The sequence below is a fragment of the Pteronotus mesoamericanus genome, unplaced genomic scaffold, assembly GCF_021234165.1.
Source record: "Pteronotus mesoamericanus isolate MK-2021 breed Mesoamerican mustached bat unplaced genomic scaffold, CSHL_Meso_final contig_78, whole genome shotgun sequence".
Taxonomy (NCBI): Eukaryota; Metazoa; Chordata; class Mammalia; order Chiroptera; family Mormoopidae; genus Pteronotus; species Pteronotus mesoamericanus.
The window spans coordinates 26,559,170-26,581,879 of NW_026555258.1; the positions used below are offsets into that span (position 1 = coordinate 26,559,170).

General features: G+C 37.7%; 2 protein-coding genes across 3 annotated transcripts in view; one reads left to right on the top strand and one right to left on the bottom strand.

Annotated features, from left to right (window-relative positions):
• TEX10 (testis expressed 10) overlaps positions 1 to 16,409 on the top strand; it is a 40,622-nt gene extending 24,213 nt beyond the window's left edge. Inside the window, exons 10-15 of the mRNA XM_054584611.1 lie at positions 2,625 to 2,713; positions 4,248 to 4,381; positions 9,945 to 10,025; positions 11,634 to 11,815; positions 14,847 to 15,057; positions 16,196 to 16,409. Of these exons, the coding sequence (XP_054440586.1) occupies positions 2,625 to 2,713; positions 4,248 to 4,381; positions 9,945 to 10,025; positions 11,634 to 11,815; positions 14,847 to 15,057; positions 16,196 to 16,309 (811 nt within the window). The 3' untranslated portion in view covers positions 16,310 to 16,409. The remainder of the gene's footprint in view (positions 1 to 2,624; positions 2,714 to 4,247; positions 4,382 to 9,944; positions 10,026 to 11,633; positions 11,816 to 14,846; positions 15,058 to 16,195) is intronic.
• The window catches only part of INVS (inversin), a 132,805-nt gene continuing 126,431 nt past the window's right edge, over positions 16,337 to 22,710 (bottom strand). For both annotated transcript variants that reach the window (XM_054584610.1, XM_054584609.1), the window contains 3 exons: positions 21,686 to 21,915; positions 20,852 to 20,926; positions 16,337 to 18,114 (listed from right to left, as the gene is read on the bottom strand). In XM_054584610.1, coding sequence (XP_054440585.1) covers positions 17,963 to 18,114; positions 20,852 to 20,926; positions 21,686 to 21,915 — 457 coding nt within the window. In that variant the 3' untranslated portion in view covers positions 16,337 to 17,962. The remainder of the gene's footprint in view (positions 18,115 to 20,851; positions 20,927 to 21,685; positions 21,916 to 22,710) is intronic.

A 22,710-nucleotide genomic window follows, 5' to 3' on the forward strand; every position in this document is an offset into this window, starting at 1 on the left:
GCTATACTATTTTTCACAGTGGCTTTACCATTTTACTCTGAAAGGTTTTATAACTCATGTGTCATACTGCGTGTGTTCAAAGAATCTTTAAATGTCTTACGTTTTTGTACCATCAGGCATAGTATTTTAGTATTTGGTAATATTTATTACTGATTGTGACACGTGGTCAGAGTCTGATGTGGTTTTAGGCGGAAATTGAAATCTAGGCTGTAGCTGTAAATTTTAATGACTAGCTTCCTTGTGGCTTCTTGTATAGATTCTTTATCCCAGTTAAATGGTAGCTTGCTTTATTAGTAAACTCTTTATCTTTGTTTGCCAGCCTTTTCATACCAGTTTAGGACACACGTTTGAATCCAGTTACCCAAAGTTTGTGCATAAAATTGTGGTAACCTTTCCTAACCTTTCAGTGGAAAAGAGATTTGCAGCATGTTTATATGTAAAAATTCAAGGTTGATTTCTTTGTGTGTTTGTGCATTAGAAAGAGACTTGGTCTTATTCTTAAGTATTTTAAACATCCATTAGTTTCCCTTCTTTATCTTTGTTAGAAATTTTAAAAACCCTGCTCTTTGTCTAGGGTAAGCAATTTAAATGTGAGACTTTAAAAAGAAATTAAATGTTACTCTTTAAGTAATTTTGTTTATTAGTTTCCAGTAGAGGGCACTCCGTCTCTTTGATGTAACTCATGAAGGATCTGTTTTAACATTCAGTTAAAATCCCCTTTTGAAAACTTCCCTTTGAAATTGATTCTCTTTGGAAGGCATATTACCTTTAAATATCAATCATGCTTGTGCTTAACTTGTGTCAAAGATGTTTTCAAAAGTCTTTTGTGGAGATTTGTGGTGATTGTTGAGAAAATATATTAATTTACAGATAATGATAATAGGGGTTCATAATAACTAAAATTAAAAATTGGTTATCTTTGTAGTTAAAAGTCCACCAAGTTAAATATTGCCTGCTAAAAAGTATTTGCACTGAGTCTTAATACTACACTTCTCCCTGTTGATTTCTTATTCCTAAGGTCATTTCTCTTTTAAAAAATAATACAAAATCAGGACATTTCAACTTTCTCAGGCCAATGGCATTATCATTGTATCACTTTTCGTAGATTTAGAATTTAAGAAAAATGTTTAGTTTTTTCACATTCACTGGGGTTATTTCATATCTTTGGTTTTCTCTTCAAAATATCCTCTCCTTGACCATGACTGTACACTAGACAATGTTTTTATTAGCTCTCACTTGTACTAATATAATAATTTTGCTTCTCAATCCCATCTACTTTGTGCACTGTTGCTAGATTAATTTTCTTAAAATATTCCTTTAATCGTTTCTGATTTTTGTCTGTTACATTAAAAAGCGTACTGAAGAGTTGCTGCTGCTACCTTTCCCCCTGCCCATTTAGTGTGTTTAGAGTTGGACTTTTCCCTCCTAGCATGATACTTACGTTGTTCCACTGGCCTCTGCTCAGTCCTGTCCTGGCCCCTACTTTATTTACAGTTAGACTGGGGAACATAACATGTAAATGTTTGGTAAAAATCTCAAGAAGAGGGAGAAGTTCTTGGACTGAGCAATTTAGCTTGGCTTTAATTAGGGTGAATATATGACCTGGTTTTCAAGGAGCAGCTCCAGTTTACTACTTTTGTCCCAACATAATCAGGAATAGCATCCCTGTACTCTTAGAAGTAGTCTGGCTTGGACATTATATATGGGCATCATAGTTTTAAGGACAGTGTGCTCTATCACTTGCCATTTGTCCAACATGTATTCCTCTATGGATTTGTACCCCTTCTAGCCACTGGATGGCACAGTTGATTTCTAGTGTCACTGGGTTATGTCCAATTAACAGTGAAAAAAATGAAGTGCTTTCAGTTGAATTAGAAACTCCTAATTTTGTTTGACATTTATTCAGATATCTGTGATAAAATTTGTAGTCTTAGCTTACTGGGCCTGATCATTCTCAGCCTCCTGCTGTGTTCCTGGTTGACATTTGCATTGCATTGCATTGTATGTTGAAGAGAATTTTTAAAGGAGTCACTGGAAAGTGAACCCATAGCAGGAACCAGATAAACCTTATCTAATGAACAGTTACTTTAGCTATTCCCTTGAGTCCCCTCCCAGTTCTTTAGCTACACTATTGTTAAGTAGAACTAGTTACAGCTTTGCAAAGTATAGGACCATGTAATCTTAGAGTGGCTATAAATGGGAGCATTATTTGCCTAATTAAGGTACTTTGGCTTAGATAGGAAGCTGGAGCTTGTTTAAAGTAAGCAAGGTAATACTTCATAAAAATTAAGTAAATATATACCAGCTGCAACTACTGAAAAGCAAAACCTAATCTTGGCTCCTTAGAGTATGATTTTCAAATGGTGTGGAAATTTTCTAAGTCATCATATACTGTGTGGATCAGTTATGCTTTTTAATGAAACTTTAAATAAATATAAATAGAAGTTAAAATTTCCATATCATGTTAAGCCTTTACATATAAAATTAATACATACTATAGGTTTTGTTTAAGCTGCTAAATCAGACTTGTTTTCAGTGAAGAAAGATGGTTCTATACTGTATTATTATTCTTGAGTCTTCAAGTTGGTCACTTCTGGTAATAGTTCTCCCATTGTTTATTATAGATCATCATTTTCTGGATGGAAGTATTCAGTTAAAGACTGTTTGATGAGTGATGTGGATTATTTCAGCTTCTTATTTTCAACACTCACAGGTAATACCCACATTCACCTGCCAAGTTTAAGGAAAGGAAAAAACTTACTATGAAGAGTATCCTAAAATGTACTGTTTTATACATTTGGTTCTAGGTTTTGAGGATGATTAATAAACTGTCTATATTAGAATGATTTCTGTTGGTTAATAAGTGGAAGTCTTTGAAGGAATATTTGTACTGTACGTTGTCCCGCTCATTAGGCAGGGAGATTCATGATTCATCTTTAAATCTGTCATAGTACAAATATTGAATACCAAAAACTTGGGAATTACGTGAATATCATGATTTTTTTTCACTTTCTTGTTAGTCTTACTTCTCAACCTCTTATTTTTGTTTACAGTGAATTGGACATACCTGAGTTTTACTTAGATAGCCAGAGAAGCCCCATTGCATACCCTTAAAAATTGATGAACAGAATATACATTTTAAACATGTTTAAAATGTTCACCTTGATAGGAAGAGCATCAGATTTTGATTAGCCATGTTCTACATTCCATTTGCCCCCAAAGCAAAACTGGTAAAATGAACCTAGAAATGTCAGATATATAAGATGTATATAATAATACTTATAACTATTGTTTACATAATTGTACTTATTCAACATTTCGGTTTTATATTTGAAGGTGAAGATGAGATTCTTTAAAATTTTTTGAAGACTTATTAGGAGTCCTATAATTAGGAGACCTCTAATTGTTATATTAAGTCAGAATTAAAAGAGAATTTCACAGGTCCTGATAATGCGCTGAATCCAGCAAGATAAATTTCACCTAAAGACTAATTGTAGACTCCTACATGTTTATTTGATAGTTTTGGATGTACACATTTGAGATGGAGGTGGGGGACTTTATGTTTTAGTAGTAATACCTGTGAAGTGGTTTAGTGGTTTTAGAAAGCTCATTAAGAGTCAGTAATGTGATGCGGCTGTCAGTGTAGATGAAGCCTCTTTAGGCTCTGTTCATCACAACATAATGATCCGAACATGAAAGCAGAAAGCTAGGGTCCGACTGACAACACTGTGGGTGTTTGGTCATCCTGAGAGCTATCTTTCAGGAGGGACTTTGGCAAGTTAGTCTGTATACGTCAGGCCAAGTGTAACAGGGTGGAAGAAAATCAGATAGTAGTTTGAAAGGGCTATTATGTAAGAGAATACAGAGTTTAGTGTATGTATGGAGTATATTATTTTTACTTGTTCATTTGCTTTTTAAACCTACCATTATTCAGAAAGGTTAGGCCTTTTACTTTTTTTAAGTAAGTCACAAATCCCTCTATATAAGGGGTAAAACCTGTTTTTTGCTGTATTAATAGATTTGATCAAAACACACATTTGTGTACATAATTACGTGAATTTTACTGCCTCCATTACTAGCTATTTTAAAAAAAATACTACATGAAATGCAGAATTTCAGAGAAAACAATGGTAGCTTAAAGAAGAATTTAACGTAAAGGTACATGTCATCTCTATTTTTAAAAAAATATAAAAAATGTCACTTGCTTTGTGATTTATTTTTTTAATTTTACTTTGTACCCAAATTAGGGTTTTCAAAAGAGGAGTTGACCTGGCTTCAGAGTCTTCGAGGAGTTCCTCATGTCATCCAGACGCAGCTTTCCCCGGTGCTGCTTTATCTTACAGACTTGGATCAGTTTCTACACCACTGGGATGTAACAGAGGTAATAGTGCATTTAAAAAGAAATTTCTGGCTATTAAAATTCAGTTCATCAATCACCAATGGTTAGTATATATTAGAATTACTTTACATAAGATATTCTTAGAGATACAAAGTAGTATAAGATGTGATCCACATTCTGAGAGTGTTTATGATCTTGGCTAGGAGATACATGTTTCTAAAAGAGGAGTGTTTTCCATGATAAGTTATGCCACTAGAATACAATAAATTAGCAACTTGAATGATAGAGACATTTATTTTATCTAGTACAGGACAGGTAAGTAAGACATAAGTAGGATTTGGTATCCTTAAAGGTGGCTTTTTTTAAACAAAAAAGATAATTGAGCAATACTTTTGGTTTTAAGTTAGTATGTAGTTTATTGAAGTTAAGTTTAAAACCCTTATTTTTCCTCAAGCTTTAATATTCAGCTTACAAATCTTTTTAGATATAGTAAATTTAAGCAGTCATCAAAATACAATATTATGATTATATCTTATTCCTTTTACAAACTGTTAAAATTTTAAGCTGTTTAAATAACTTCTAATTTAGTCACTATTTGTCAGTAGTTGAATGTTCTGGCAAACCTTCACAACTGTTAAATCTCATATCTAATAAATTTAAATATGAATCTTAATATTTTAAGTTTTGGTACTATTGATAGTGAAATTCAAGTTAAAGTCACTATTAAATTAATTACTGACGTGTTTTAAATTGGAATTAGAAGGCTGATCTTTTACCCTAATGGGCAAAATTGTCTTATATGATATAGATATGTAAATTAAATATACTAAAACATAAATACTAAGGATTTGATTCTGTGAAACATTTCTATAGTAATTAGTTTCTATTACTTATTCAGTTTCTTTTCTTGCATTGAAAGGTACCTGCTTATTAGTAAGAATGTAATTATTTCATACCCAGATTATTTCAGTTTCAACCTTTCTTGCAAATCCTGAGGTAATCTGCTCTGCTGGCTAATTTTATTTTAATGATTCAGAGAGCCTCTGGCCAGGACACTGACTATATTCTTTCCTTGTAGCTCCTAATTATCAGGCCAACTCCTTTTTTTTTTTTGTTTTTTTTTTTTACACTGTTTTTTGTTATTGTTCAAGTTACAACCTACTTCTCTTTTGTTGCTGTACCCATTGATTTTATCCAACTGATCTGTTTACTTCTTCCATTTTATTCTGAATACTCATCATGGTCTTCCCATATCTTAGAGCAGTACCTTTTGTAGATATTTAAAGCATTTTTTCCTCATGGCTTTTGACTCTGATCACAATATTAAGTCATACCAATGATAATTTATGTTCTCTTTATCACCCCAGTACCCGATACTATGTTTATATGTAGATTCTCCAAAAATAATTGGATTTTAAAAAGTGAAAAGAAATAATGAATTGGGTAACCAACCAAATTATGTAATATCTAAAGTTTTATCTTATTCCATGGTAAATGAAGAGAAGTAAGAAAGGTAGACTGAGGTAAAGGCCTTGAATGCTAGATTTGGAAGTTTGGGTTTGCCATCAGTAGTAAGACTAGTTGTTTTAAAGGATACACCGTTTATAATGTATTTAAATGTCATGTCTTAGAGAAAACATTGTATGGGGATTCGTGGACCCAGATTCCAGGCCTAGATTTGCCAGTGTCTAGTTTGGTAACCTGGACAACTCACATAACCTTTATTTGATAATTTAAATTTTTCATAAGCACATCATTTGTGTAAAGCCAAGACACAATTGTCATGAGAATGTGATGTTATATTTCTGAACATTTGTCAAGGACATGAACTAAACTTCAAGGTTGCTGTCTCTGAAATGTTAAGACATAAATCAGGAAAAATCAGAAAGTCTCATTTATGGTTTTGAAGTTCTTAAGCGAAGACTTCAGTTTTCTTTTAGATAAACTTTGTTATATTTAATAGCTGTGGCCTTTTCGTTTGAAAGTACTTATTAGAAATAGATACAGTTTTTGACACCCTTAGTGTGAAAACTTATTTTTCTAGTTACACTATTTGAACAAGCTATTGATTGGTAGAGTGGGATTTCTTTGTTTTAGTTATCTGCCTCAGCTGAAGTTATTTTTTAAAAAACAGACTTTGTTTTTGAGTAGGTGTTCAGACAGTACAATTCAGGAGGACAGGACGTAGTGAAAAACCTTCTCTTCTCTCAGCTGCCCATTTTTCCTCCTCAGTTTCTAAGTGTATTTTTTTCAGATGTCTTCTGTCTTCACAAATGGCTACATGTATTTGTAGGTTTTTCTCTTTTTATAGAAATAACATACTCAATACACTGCTCTGGAGCTTGCTGTTAATGAAGGAAACAGTAATTAACAGGGGGAAATCGCAAAGGGAAAAGGAATTTCTGGACAGAGATACCTTTCCCAAATGGAGCTTTCTGTTCCAGAGCCAGTGAAAGATTTTAACGTTAATAATTGTCATTTGTAAACTTTGGATGGTAAAAGAGTATTTTTTAACGTGAATAAGCTTTGAAGGATAATAAAAAAAATATAAATCCAGTTTAAGAAACAGAACATTTTTCATTATTTTTGAAACCCCATGTGCCGTTCCTATCTCCCTTTAAAGTAACACTTGTTAAAATTTTGCTTATCATACTTTTGCTTCTTCATAGTTTTACCAGATTAGAATGTAACTCCAAACTGTGTTGTTTAGTTTTACATGTTATTGAACTGTTTAAAAGGGAAATAATATTTTTAGTAATTTACTTTTTATCCATTCAATGGACTAAGACATCTGTTTATTTGTAAGCAGTAGGTCATTCTTTTTCATTGTGGTGTAAGTATTTCATTGTAGTAAGATACCATGACTGGCTAATTTTTTTTCGTAGTTCGAGTATTTTTAGCATTCTGTTTTATCTCTACTTTTGGCATATTATGTATGCCTGCTTTATGTTTTTACATGTTTGCTCATTAACACAGGCTACCTTTAAGTTATGCTGTGGGACTTCATACCACATGTAGTGTGTAATGTTGTTCTTTCCTTTATGTAATCTTTTTTTCTCTATACACTTTCTTCCTACATGTTTTAAAGATTTTCCTTTAATCCCTTTTTTTAGCAGTTGGATTATGTTATGGTATTGTTTTCTTTGTTTTTCTTAGCTTGATATTTGCTGAGTGTTTTACTAGGTTTACAGTTTATTGTGTTTGGGAAAAAAGTCAGCCATTATTTATTCAAAAAATGTTTTTGTTCCCTTCTGGACTCCAATTTACATGTGAATTGGATGCCTTGGTATTATCCTGCAGTCCTTTGAGATTGCGTGTGTGCGTGGTTTTGGTTTTGTTTTTGTTTTTGTTTTTAACCTCTTTTTTCCCTGTCTGTTTTGGGAAGTATGTTCTGTCTTCAAGTTCACTGATTTTTTTTTTTTTTTCCTGTGTTATCTTAATATGCCCTTAAATTAAGCCGAATAATTTTTTCTTTTTAGTTAAGACTTTTTTTAAGAACAATTTCAGGTTCACAGTAAAATTGAAGGGAAGGAACAGCTGTTTCTTACATAAACCCTCACCAAAGACATTCATAGCCTTCTCCATTATTAACATCCCTATTCAGAGTGGTACATTTGTTACAGTTAATGAATTTACATTGATACAATTACCCACAGTTCACATTATGGTTCACTGTTGGTGTTGCACATTCTATGGTTTTGGACAAATGTATAGTGACATGTGTCCATCATGGTATAATACAGAGTATTTTCACTCCCGTAAATCCTCTGTGCTCTGCCTATTCTTCCCCCAACCCCTGGCAACTAGTGATCTTTTTATTGTCTTTGTAGTTTTGTCTTTCCTGGAATGTCATGTATTTGGAACCATATAGTAGATAGCCTTTTCAGATTTTTTTTTTAATTAAAAATATTTTTTAACCTCATCTCAGGATATGCTTTTTGATTTTAGACCGAGGTGAAGGGAGGGAGAAGGAGAGGGACAGAAACATTCATATGAGAAACATTGATTGATTGCTTCTCGCATGTGTCCTGACCAGGGATCGAACCTACAACGTAGGCATGTTCCCTGGCCAGGAAATGAACCCATGACCTTTTGGTTTACGGGATGATGCTCCAACCGAGCCACACAGGGCCAGGGCAGTTATATTCTTTCACTTAGTAATAATTCATTTAGAGTTCCTCCATTTTTTTAAAAATTTTTTTAGTGGCTTAATATATAGCTCATTTGTTTATAGTGCTGAATAACAGTCCACTGTCTGGGCGTACCTGATTTTTATCCATTCACCTACTGTAGGGCATCTTGGTTGCTTTCCGATTTCGGCAATTATGAATACAGCTGCTATAAAAAACATCCATGTGTAGTTCTTCGTGTGGACATAAGTTTTAAACTTTTTTGCTTATAATCAGTCTCCTTTTGGTGCTGCTCATCTTCCATAACAGTTATCTTTCTCACCTCATTTGAACTCCAATTCTCTGGGACAGCCTGCCTCTATTTATTCATGCTCTGTCTGGGCGACTGGACTTCTTCACCTTCTCTGGTGCTCAGGGTTACCTAGCTTGACCCCACCCAGTGGCTTTAGAACTGAATTGTTTGAGGAGGGAAGAGAAAAGAAAGGGAAGGCAGAAGAAAAGGGATTAAGTCGTAGTTTACTGTTGAATGGGCCTTTCCTACAGGATTTACCTTTACATAATGAAAGTATTCTCTGTGCTCATTTTGAATTAGAAAGATGGCATTGCAACTCTGTTGTTTACATTGTTATTCATAGGTATAAAAGATAAGAAAAATTGCCACTTGAAAACTGAGTGGTATCAACCTACAACAGGTTTTATAGAGAAGTAATGCATAGAGCTGGTGATTTTTTTTAAGGGTTGATTGACAGGTTTCTTGAATGTAGTTTGATTATCCTCTTCCTAGAGCATTCTTCTCTCTACCGGTCTTAATCTTTCTCTCCCCTTGCAATTTCTCTGCATATTTCATTTTTGTCACCATCCCCCATCAGCTTCTGAAGTTTTCTTACAGTGTCTCTGAGAACTCAATACTGTTCTTTCCTCTCATTTTCTTGAGAACTTAGAAAATGAAAAATATTAGGGATTTGACTCCCACCTCCCTCATTTTTTTTTTTTCCTATATTCTCTTCTGCCTTTGGGGAATAGGACACAGTGTTACAATTAATTCAAACAGGGTATTAATATCTGGATCATAAGTATTTTTTTATGATTTTTTTTTCACCAAATGAAAGAAAAAGCTATTGTCAGGCCTTTGCTAACATCACTCAGATCTTTTTATTGTAGCACTTAATAGAAATACAGTTGGTAAGTTATGAAGTACTTCAGGGCTGTGAGAGAAGAGTGTCTCAATTCTTTGATTCCGGTGCATGGCACCTAACAGGACTAGCTCCGCACTCAGTAAATGTTTATTAAATAAATTATTTGGAAAATTCGCCCATATGTGAAACTTGATTGTTTGAACTTTGACATTTGCATCTTCAATTTTTGTTAAGTTTCCCATTAATATATAGAGCAAGTAGGTTTTAAAAAAATCTGTTGAGCTTGTTTCTGACCTAAAATGTCCCAATTTGGTTACTGGTTTTCTCCTTTTCTGACAGACAGTTTGTCACAGTTTATTGGTTATCCCTGCCCGAAGCCAGAGCTTTGACATCCTGCAAAGTGCCATCAGTAAGCATTTGGTAAATATACTTACATTTTTTTGTGTGTGTTACACAAAAAAGCATATAGATTCATTGCTTATAATTAGTCTGTCATAACCTGGCGGAGAATGAGAATCCAGAATCCTAAGCTTAACAACACCTCACAGCATGATGCTCTGATGAAAACTGAGAAACCTTCGTGTTTTTCCTGGCTGTTGCCGATTAATTTTTGAGCTTGGGGAAATCCCCTCTTATGCCGGGACCTTACTTTGTACATCATCTATACAAGAAAGACCTTAAAATTATGCCTCAGGTCTTTCTGACTTGTAATGGGTTAATTAACGTGTGCCTGGTATTAGTGTATTGGGGAGCCAGCATCCAGACTGGGGTCATATTTCCACCCAGAAGATTTGGGGTCTAAAGTACAGGGACATCACTTAACTGGCCCAAGGCCTAGTCACTGGAGGCAGTGAGTCCAGTCATGAATGACGGGTCTTCCAGCCAGGGTCTCTCCTTCCCATGGGTATTAATACCAGATTAGGTGTGCCTAGTTTTTGCTTTTAATTTCCTCCAGTGTTTATACTTGGCTTTTTATTGTAACAGTGTATTAGAGTGCAAAGGAGAGAGCCGAAATTTTATCTTCCTGAGACTTTTGTTTGTATAATTTTACAGGCACATTCACACCTTTCCTCCTTTAAAATGTTACTACCCTTGAGTTGGAAGACTGCTGCTTTGAAGTCCGGTTACTTTTTTCTCCCTGCCACTCTTTTCTCCCTGCCCTGAACTTCTAAGCCTTATCCCTTTTGTCTCCAAAGATCCCCACCTTTTTTTTTTTTCCCCCCAACCTCTAGTCCTTGGACTACATTCATTATCCTAGTAAAAGCTCAACATGCCAGTCGGTGTAAGCCATTATATTCAGAAAACCTGATGGAAGGATTAAGACCTCAGAGCCTGTAGACTTTTTTAGGCTTATTCAACAGTAGTTTCTAGGAGATTTAAACTGTGTATATATCGAGTTACAAGTTAGAGTCTACCTTACAGTTTATACAGTAGAATATGGATGAATTAGGATTCCATGATGTCCCTTTTCTGGGTTTTAGGGCAGTGAAGCAATCAAGTGTTAAGTAATAGCATCTTGACTCCAGTACTTAGTCACCTGAATGACTAGCTAAATTAAAGGACAAGGAAAGGATGATTGCAAAATACATTCTTTTCTGTGTATTTAATTACCTGGGATGGGGGTGGTGCCAGGTACTAGTTTTCCAATTTGTATCACATTTCCAATTTCTGATTGTATCAAGATTGTCTTTGGGTGCGTGAAATAATCTTTGTAAATAATGGTATTTCTAACCATAAGTAGAAATTGTAATATCTAGAAAGTTCTAGAAGACTTTGTCGTGAAGGAGAAGCAGTAGATTGGGTTAATAGTATTTCTTGAGTTTGCATGTTTTTCATTTAATGTAGAGATTAAATTCTTAAAGGAAAACAGGACTCAAGGTATAGCAGGAGACACATGTTCTATATATGCTAGATTTTAGTACAAGCGTTGTAAAGTCAACTCTCCAGTTAATAGGATTTGGTTTTATTCCTGGGGACGAGGGAGGAACTATTGTGTAGATGTCATTAATCTCATTTTTCTCTGCTTAGGTGGGGTTCACTGTAATTCCTGACAGCACTGCTGGCTGTGTTCTGGGTGTTATCTGCAGGCTCCTGGATCATACGTGTGTACTTAGTGAGAATCTGCTGCCGTTTCTGGCTTCATGTTGCTACAGTCTTCTGTATTTTCTGCTCACTTTAGAGAAAGGAGAAGCAGAACATCTAAGAAAGAGGTAATAGTTTTTGTATTCTTCAGTTTTTTTTCCCTACCTGTTAACGCTCCCTCCCCATCAATTGATCATTTTTAAAAAATTAAGAGTGAAAGAAAATTAGATTTTAGAAATCTTTTAAATTCTGTCAGAGTTTGTATAAACCTAGCTAGATTTCTCTTCTTTGTCATTGAATTTATTGGGGTGACATTGATTTATAAACTTAGGTTTCAGGTGCACAGCTCTATAATACGTCATCTGTATGTTGTACTGTGTGTTCACCACCTCTAGTCGAAACTCCTTCCATCATCAAAGCTGCTGCTTCTTTTCATGAATCCCCTTTGTGCTGTAAGAATTTTTAATTTTTTCTTTAAGCAACAAATATGAAAAGTTAGGTGGCATTCTAAAGGTTTTTGAGAGCTTTCCTTATTAATATTGCTTTATGTTTAGTAAGAAAAAAAAATCTACCTTGAGAAGGATGCAAGTGTTTGTATTTTGTTTTGGGCTTCATTAGAATTATCCAGAGTAGAATTTTAAATTATTGGACTTAAGAGTTCTAAGGTGCTACTGTTTTAATTACTCAGTACTTTTGTTCGTATATGAAATTCATACTGGATCTTCTGGGATAGCTTGGAACATTTCAGTTTTATTTTTAAAAAGTGTTCTCATGCTTATGTTCTTATTGGTTATGCCTATAAAATTTATTGCCGGAGGTTTTTTAAAAAAAAATCTAACAGATGAGCAAATAGAAGAAAATAAAAATTGTTCTCTCACCTGTTAGTACCCAGGACTCTTGTATTTTTCTTGGCTTGACAGTTTTCTGTAGTTGTGGTGTCTAAAGGTGGAATTTTAAGTTTACTTATCTATTCAATAGACTTATATTTGGTATTATGTAGAATCCATAAGCCCTTTCAGCACAGTGTTGGATAGTGAAGAAAATGAATATATTGGAACATTTCAGAAGTAACTAATAAAACTCAAGAGCTAGGAATTGTGGAAGTCGGGATCTGAAACCCAGCAGGAACCAAAGGGGCTTTCTCCGTCCTTTTTCTTATAGAGCGTGTGGTCTTTAAAATCTCGGCCTTTGCCTCATTATTAGCTCTATCAACAGACTGGCTTTCTCTTTTTTCCTTGCATGTGAATACCCTAGACTGCTGTGCATGAATCAGAAGTTGAATGAAGTTCCCCAGCCCCCTCCCCTTGGTAACCATCAGTCTGTTTTCTGTGACTATGAGTCATTTCTATTTTGTTCTTTATTTTTTTAGAGTCCACATTTAAGTGAAATCATATGGTATTTGTCTTTATTTCATTTAGCATAATATTCTCTAGGTTAGTCTATGCTGTCACAAATGTAAGGATTTCATTCTTTTTTATGGCCAAGTGATACTCCATTTTATATATGTACCACAATTTTTTTTTAATCCTCATCCGAGAACATATTTCATTGCTTTCAGAGAGAGAGAGGGACAGATAGCCAGACACCGATTGTTTGCTTGCCCTACACGTCCCAACCAGGGATTGTACAGGCAACCTAGGTGTATGCTCTGACAGGGAATCAAACCCACAACCTTTTGGTGTATGGGAAACATTCCAGCCAACTGAGCTACACTGGCCAGGACTGTACCACAACTTTTTAATCCACTTGTCTATTGATGGACACTTGGGTTGCTTCCATATCTTGGCTGTTGTAAATAACACTGCAGTGAACATAGGGGTGCCCATATAGTTTTTTGAGTTAGTGTTTTGGATTTCCTCAGATACATACCCAGAAGTGAAATCACTGGAACATAAGGCATTTCCATTTTTAATTTTTTGAGGACCCTTTATACGGTTTTTGGCAGGAGCTGCGACCAGCCTGCATTTCCACCAACAGTGCGCACGGGTTCCCTTTTCTCCACATTGTCACCAACACTTGTTTGTTGATTTGGTGATGATGGCCATTCTGACAGGTGTGAGGTGCTGTCTCATTGTGGTTTTAATTTGCATTTCTCTGATGATTAGTGACATTGAGCATCTTTTCATATTGGGTTGGCCAAAAAGTTTTAGTTTTTTCTGTATGATGGCTGTAGTAGTGCTTAGTTGTCTTTAACTTCATTCAAAACAATTTGTTAAATTGTGACAGCTGTCGTTGTCAGTGTGCATTAAACTTACCAAATTGGTGAATTTTTGTGTAGCCAGCCATTTTAACATTGATGATGGAAGAATATGCACAACATTTTTGGCATATTATGCTTTATTATTTCAAGAAAGGTAAAAATGCACCTGAAATGCAAAAAGAAAAAATGCAGTGTTTGGAGAAGGTGCTGTGACTGATCAAACATGTCAAAAGTTGTTTGCGAAGTTTCTTGGTACTGTTGACATTTTGCCAAACACTTCTTTGCTGAGGGGCTATCTTAGCATTGGAAGATGTTTAGCAGCACCCCTGGCCTCTACCCACTAGAAGCCAATAGCGGGAGATTACCGACATACTCAAAATTTACAAATCAATAAAGTTATTGGTAAAAATTAAGAGTCTAGTATTTTATGGAAAAAGAAACATACGGACTTTTTGGCCAGCCAGTATTTTATTGACCAACTTTATGTCCTCTTTGGAGACGTGTCTATTCAGATCTGTTTTTTTAACCAGGTGTTGAGTTGTATGAGTAGTTTATAGATTTTGGGTATTAACCCCTTATCTGCTATAACATTGGTGAATATCAATTACCATTCAGTAAGTTGTCTTTTCATTTTGTTGATGGTTTCCTTTGCTGTGCAAAAATTTTTAGTTTGATGTAGTCCTACTTATTTTGTTTCCCTCGCCTGAGGATATACATCAGAAAAAAAAAATACTGCTAAGAGAAATGTAAGATTTTTACTGCCTGTGTTTTCTTGTAGGAGCTTTATGGTTTCGAGTCTTATATTTAAGTCTTTAATCCATTTTCAGTTTATTCTTGTATGGTGTAAGGAGAAAACACCTTGTTTCTTAAAAGGACGCTTTCAGTTTTGGGAAATACAGGAAGGGCACTTTTCCTGTATGTGTTGGCTCGCTGACTCGTTTTTGTCGCTGTTATTGTAGGGACAAGCTGTGGGGGGTCTGTGTCTCCATCCTGGCTCTCCTGCCTCGAGTCCTCAGGTTGATGCTGCAGAGCCTGCGGGTGAACAGAGCTGCTCCTGAGGAGCTACCTGTGGTGGGCCAGCTACTCCGCCTGCTGCTTCAGCACGCGCCCCTGCGGACTCACATGCTGACCAATGCCATCTTGGTGCAGCAGATCATCAAGAATATCACGGTAAGAAGCACAGAACAAGGGTTTTGTACTTGTGAGTACCAGAAAGGATTCGAGGGCAAGGCATGGGCGGGTTCCTGTGCGTTGACCAAACTCCTAGAATGAAGCCCAGTGTGGTGATTTCCCAGGGTTTCTCCTGTAGTCTGGTCCCTGACTGTCACTTCACCTGGGGGTATCTCTTGGATCCCAGAATCAGTTCTAAAAGCCTTAGAACACTCAAGTTGATTAAGGTGGCAGGCAACTTAGTTGGAAAAGGTATAGGCATCGGAGTCACTGCTACCTGGACGCTGAGACTATTAATTAACTTTAGTGATAGTTAGGCAAGTTTTTGTTTTTGTTTTTTAAACCTTATCCAAGCTTGTTTTCTTAGGTATAGAATTGGGACTAATAGTAACTTTGTTGGTTTTTGGTGACCATTAATGAGATCAGCCAAGTGAAGTTTTTAGTATAGCTGGTATTTATTAATTGCTCAACAAATGTTAGCTGTCATTAGGAAATTATTTAGCAGTAATAAACTCAAGGCCAATTTCTAGGTAGTTCCCTGGAGAGTAAGAAGTCGGAGAAAGGAAGTTGTAGGCTTCAGCTTTGTCTGATGGTTGGTTCTCTAAGTGTTCGGTTGTGCTTTTTGGCGGTGGGGGGAGGCAGTTCTATCTTTGGTGTTTTTATTTTGAAAGAATTCGGTTTTTTGTATAGATATGTGGGGGGTTATTAAATAGTATATGTAATAGTAATTCAGAAATAGAACAGTCAAGAATTTATATTACTCTGAGGTTGGACAATCAACCTATCATCTCCATAAGGAAGAGAATGACAGAAGTTGTCAGTTGACCCTGTACAAAGATGGAGGGACTCTAGAATGCCAGAGGGAGAGAGTTGGGAGTGTAGGGCTGGTGGGTGGTGATACTGCATTAGCCCCTAGCATACGTGGGAGGGAACAGGACTAAACCGGAAGCCGTCATCCCTTGTACTTGGGGGTTTAACCAGGAATTTTCACTGCCTGTAGTAATTCCAGTAAGCTTTCCTGTGGTGATTTACAGATGGGGATACTGTTGCAATGGCTCTGAGATGTTTGGATGTGAAAAACACTTCAGGTAGCATAGCAGTTGTAGAATTCTCAAATTCCTTTTGTTTTTCCCTGCAGACATTGAAGAGTGGAGGTGTTCAGGAGCAGTGGCTCACGGACTTACATTATTGCTTTAATGTGTACATTACTGGGCATCCTCAGGGGCCCAGCGTGTTGAATGCAGTATATTAAAGAGGCACCATGGCACTTCCTGTTTAAAATTGTTTATTCACATCTAATTTTGAAGAGAGACTGATGTAATAAATGTCATTAAAGCTGAACTTTTAAAAAAGTTGTTTATGAACCTTCCTTTGCACTAAGATAGGAAAATAAAGCAGGCTGGCTTCCTGGACTGGCGTGATATGTGGTAGTGTATTTTACATTTCATAGGAACTAAATATTTACAAAACACGGAGTGATAACATGGCACTACTGTATACCAAAAAATTAGCTAAATCTTTTGTGATCCCCTCAAGGCAAATCTCATTCATTCTGTTCTTAGCTCCAGGTCATTCAGGTAGCAGCAGGAACCAGTCTTTTGTTTTGTTTGGGAGTGGTTACCCTTAACCCACGGTGACAATGAGCTTCTTGCTATTGTTATTTACAGAGGTTTTGTAGCCCAACACAGGGGCAAGACTTCAAGACAGAGCTACAGTTTTGGATTTTCCTGTATGTAGATGGTGGCTGGTCTGATTGAGATAACTACTTTCAAAAGTGATTTTCTAACCCATTGTGGTTCTTAAAAAATTATCAGCTATATTTAGTGATTTCTATGATACATTCATTTTCCTAATCATGAAATAATTTAACTAGCAGACTGAAAAATCAAGGGGATTAAGTTAACACTATAATGCTTCCTATCTCTTACTGTCAAGACAAGGGTGACAGTAATCCTAAGAAATGGAAGCAGCCCTGGAGGTATTTGTGAGCCTACTACGTCACTGTCTATGCCTGTCTATATATTCCATACATTAGCTTTGTCCTTAAAAATGTGCAAAAGCCTGTAAGCCCTTAAACTCCCAATCACTAGATTTCATTTAAACTAGGTAATAGAGAGCTAGAATGTGTAGTTAGCATTTTCCCCTGTTAATAGGAATGGCATTTTGAGTTCTACAGGTCAGGCAGAAAATACAAGTAGAATGTTAAGGCCTGAATTGATACATTGTGCGTAAATGGTCTGGTCTTTGCACCTACCCGACTGATGTCCATGGTATCATGTGATACCAGTATTGCTGTTCACAGAGGAGGTGGCAGCAGCTGTGGCCTTCAGAGGCTAACATGAACTGTAAAATGTAAGGAATCAACAGAGATGAACAGAGTGCTATTGTGGTCTTACAGATAATTTGTAAAAGTACAGGCTGGATCACGATTCTGGTCTAAAACTTAAAATGTTGGAATAATAGGATGTGGTGTCTGTAATGAAGTTTGTTGCTTTAGATTCAGGAAAAAGTGAAATGAAGGTAGCCACTGTAGGACAGGTTCCTCCCCATCTCATTTAGGTTCTTCACCAAAGCCAAAAAACCAGGCCTGCGCCAGCTGGCTGGCAGAAACCCCAACCCAGCAGCCCTCATGTTGTTAGTTTTACTGAGGTTATAAATTCTCCTTTCTAGCCACACTGACGGAGGTGAAGGCAGGCATCTAGGCAGTTCTGCATAGGCATAGTCTGCCCTGGTCTTTCTAGCACAAGTTAAGATAATTTCCAAACAATGCAGTATAGAGCAGAAAGAAAGCGTTCTGACATTTTCTTTCAGTTGTTACCACATTTTCAGTCCAATAAGGCTTCAGGCATGGATATTAAAGTTGACCCAAGATAGAAAAGATAATCAGCAGAGAATCAGAACTCTACTAGCTATGCCAGTTACCCCGGACACAGACTTCCTCCACAGTCAGCCGAGGCTTTGTTTTGGTTTTTGATTGAGTAGCTGATTGCAGGTTGTAAGAAAAATTCTTTGCTCTTCCACTGTTCTCAAGGAGGTGTATACACTGCAAGTTGCTCACTGTTAAAAACAAAACCAAGTGGATATTCAGGTTATTTTAATGCTGAAGGTAAGAGTTTACTGGTGATAAGGAAAAAGGGATTAATTTTGGACTATACATGGCACTAAAGGAGCTGGCAGAGACAGGATGATTTATCAGTCATACATTTTCCATCATCTCAATGACATGACATCTCTCAAGAAAGAAACTTGAGTGGGAGGGGCGGGTACAAACCTAGGCCTTCAGTTGGCTTGGAATAATCGGTGTATCTTTCTGCATCTCTCCCAATACAACAATACAAACATCTATACACATACATGTCTTTTACCTCCATGTACCCTATAGTCCATTCTGGAAAACAGGTTCAAAAAAACATGATAGGCTTATCAAACTTGAAATGGATTTTTTAGTTCTCTCTATGACTTTGAAATTATAAAATTATAGGACACCACAGTTGCAAAAATGAGTGGTGTGCCCAAGCCTCTCACTTAATGAGTGAGGATACTGAGGCCCCACACAGGTAAGAGACCTTCCCAAGGCCATCGGGTGCTAACTTTCTGTGGAACGCAGACACAAACGTGAGAGGTGAGTAGTTTTAAAAAGTTACGTATATATTACTTTTCCCCCCCTGGTTTTAATGCTGTTACTTCAATAAAATTATTTTAAAGTGAACTACTGCTTTGTAACTGGCATGTTTGTTGGCTGCCTTTGCTGTTTCGAGTCTCCAGTTTTCATCTGCGTACCCTGCTGTAGGCGGTGCTGTAGGTGGGTGGGAATACTCTGTGTTAGTACAAGGGCGTACCGTTACTAGTAATCACTTAAGCCATGGGTAGTCTAGTCATCGGAATGGATTTTTTTTAAAGGGAGTTCTTTCATTTTTAAAGAGCTGGATCCCCCAATTCAGGAGAGCCTGTTTATGTACACACACAGGTCATCTCCATGCTCCTTGTCTTTGGGGGCGATTAGCAGGGATTGTTCAGTTCTCTCCCGAATGATACGAGTAGAGGAACGGCCTGTGGGTGCCATTCACGTTCCCCATACCCAGCTCACTTCCTGCTCCTTCATAAGAGGTAAAGGCATTAATACAGCCACTCCCCATGGAGCAACAGTCTGCACTCAAATATTTGGATACCTACAGTGTGCCAAACTTCTAAAGCTGAACAAAGAACAACAGCAAAATCAGAAGATCCCTAATGCTATGGAATTCCCAAAGCAAAATAACATTTTCAGTTGAAGTTTGAAGACCAAACTTAATGATTTCTTTTTGGTGCAACCTGACATCTGTGATTCCACATTGCCGAAACGTACACGCATATGTATGTTCAAGTTAGGTTCATATGGAGATCGTTCATAGACATGTTTTCCTTATGAAACACAGGCTTCAGCTAAACTGCAGCTCGCAGCTCTGACCATCCACCATACTTGCTGGTTAATGGTTAAGGGGGATGGGTGAACTGAATAAAACCTGTGTTGCCCCAAGTTGAGGCTCAGGAAAATATCCTCTCCAGTCCTTGTCCATTTCTAAGCCATTGTGCATTATATGTGTAAAGCAAGCGAGTTGTCTGCTCATGTGAAGTCCTAAGAAACCGTTAGGCATTTCTTTGAATTTTTTTATTCTGTTCTGTAACTGAGTGCTTTCAAAACCTTTTATGCTCATAAATACCTTCATTTTTAAAGATTGCTGGTAGTACTGCATTTTTCTCTTGAGACAAGGTTTAAAAGTTCTCTGATTAATAATATTTATCTAAATGCTACTTCTTTGGTAGTTACATCTGACAGTTCTTTTTTTGAAAGTATTCTTAATTCACTCAAATTAAGTGTAACGAGTTTTTGGGTTTTTCTTTTTTAACAGAACTATGGGCCTTAATTCCTTTGAAAATTTCCAACTACCCCAACCACCATTCCCTGATCAACCTGCCTATACTACGTGAGTTGCCTGACTTATTAAAGATTTGGCAGTAATTACTCTCCCCCTGCCTCCAAGTTCCCCCCCCATCAAAAACTAAATGAATGTTAAAGTTCATGCTGACAGTCACTGTTCACCTTCCCAGCTGCACTCTGATCCTGCAGGATGACTGCATCAGGGAGGGGGCGCGTGTTGTCACAGCCACCCACGAGGAACACTGGACCTGGCATTAACTGCTGACAGCACTGAACTTATCACCCAAGTTTAATGCTGGTGTGAATGAAGGGGCCCTCAGTAAAACACCTTTGTTTTGCAGCTGAAAAGAAAGTTCCCTGAGCTGCTGCTGCCTGAGTGAAACTACACAGTTGAGCCTGAGCTGGATATGCTATTAAATACTAACATTTTCCTTGTGAGGCCCTAAAAGGCAAAAGCCAGACTTTGTGGTTAAGAGCCTTTCAGTCTTTAGGAAGGAGGTGGGGAATCTTAACGTGAAACCAAACTGCAACAAGAACTCCCAAGGTATGCCTTTGAAGAATAACAGTATTTTCACTTCCCCATTCCTCTGTGAACAAGTAAGTAAAGGTGATCAATAGCAGTTACCATTTATTGTTTCTGCGCAGGTAATTTTAATAATAGCTTTGATTACAAAAAATAACTTGCCTTTTATGGAGACAGATATTGACTGCAGTAATAATTCCATGAAAGGGGCATGAAAAACAAGTCTATACTTGAAATCAAACGACCACTGGAAACCCCTGACAATTAGTCTTGTTTTGGAGGACAAAAGAGCAAAGGAAAGTGCTTCCCACGCTGTCTTCCCCGTATACATTGCCAGTGCAACGGCTCCTTACCTGAGTTGAGACGCAGCACTGCCTGGGCTTTTGAAGATCTTGTGGAATGATGGACTTTTCCTTCTTGAGAACCACCTGAAATCAACCAACAATGATCATCTCTCTCTGACCAGTCGCAGCTGTGGCCTGACCAAAGGCTTGAATTAAAGGCTTGAGCTTGCAAGTGCCAGCCAAGATAAATGAGCTAGGGTGTGGAAATGCCATGTAGGCCCAGGGCAAGTTCTGAGATTTTGTTGCCTGGGCCACAGGTAAGCAGGCTCGAGATGCCTTGGCTCAACCTTTTTTTCTGTTGGAGAGCTAGTCAGGCTTGTTCTCTGCTGAGTTTATTTTGATGGGCTCTTTCCCAAGCTGAAAATGGTTTAATTTGCAGCAGTTCACCTGCTAAACAAGTGCTTACTGTAGTGCCTGGATCTAGGACCTTCAACAGATAGGCAACCCCGTGAAACCCCGGCAAAGGGAAGGTCCAAGTGAGGCAGGTAGGCTGGCTTATGCTTAGAGGCCTCCAAATTGGTAACGTACGGGGAAGACCAAGTAGGGGCGTGACGAGGCTGCAGCGATGGTGAGTCTGTCGGTATGAAGCCCAGCAGAAAGTCTCCTGGCTAGAAGGCTCTCTGGGTTGAGAGGCCAGATTGCCTCATCTCAAACCAATTATGATCCAGAATTTCTGGAGGGGAGGCACTGGTGTAGTGCTGAGATTCTCCTGATGACTGGACGTGTAATATAAACTTCCCACCTGAATGGAGGCTTGCCCAGCACAATTCAATCCCATTTCAGATTCTGATGTGACTCGTTGGGGGTGCCTGTCAACTACAGAGTGCCTAGAAGGACAGTTACCGTAGATCTGCTTGAGCACTGAGTGCCTGGTGGACTTCATGCCCGAGCTGCTCTTGGACAGATTCTTGGTGGTCCTGCTTGCTGTGATGGTCTTTGGGGGTTTTAGATCTGGTTCCTTCCTCCAAACCTGGAGGAGCAGTGCCATGCACTCTCGGTTCCATCTGTCCATATCTCTGGCTCCACGCTGCTTCATGTGCAGAAGGTGGGACAGGTGCTTCCTGAGCTGGTAGCTGGTGGGATCAGAGAAGGGGAGAGGCTTTAAGATCACAGTAATGAGGAAACAAAATTTCCTTAAGGTTCCTAAGAACCATAGGAATAGGATGTGTTGAACTTGGGAGACTCATTCAGGCTCCCACCCCCACTGTCAGTGGCAGTACGCTGAACGTTGAATTCGGTGTTTCTCCATCCAGCAGTTCCTGAATCAGGAATCAATAAAATGAGTCCTTACCCTCAAGATGGGACAGGCCAATGTGCAAACAAATACACTATAAGAAGTACTGAGCAAGGAGCTAGATGGCAACAGACCGATGTGGGACTGATAATTTGTGGTGGTTTGATAAGACTTCACAAGGCTGAAGTTTGTGCTGGTCTTTAAAGGCTGAGTAGGGGCTCAGCAGTCAGAGGAGGACATTCCAGGCAGAACTGGCATGAGCAGAGAGGTGTGGGAATTTGTACAGAAAGCAGTAATGAGATGTATATGAAGCACGTGTATTTGCGGAGGGAAGGGGGTTGGAAGGCTGGGCCACACTGGAAGATGCTGGCATTTGATCAGGACCCGTTGTATACCAGGCACTTTCCCTGTGATTAAGCCTGAAATTAAATCTGTGAGGCAGATGTTGAGAGTCCGATAAAGGCTGAGTTGTGGTGATGTCACCAAAATGGTGACAGGTCATTCCCGACTTCACTCTCCCTCACCAAAAGACTAATAACTGTTCACGGGCCAGACACCACTGAGAAAATCCTAGAAAACAGGATTTCTAGGATCTAGAGGCTGAAGAACCCCCTGCACCACAGAGACCAAGACT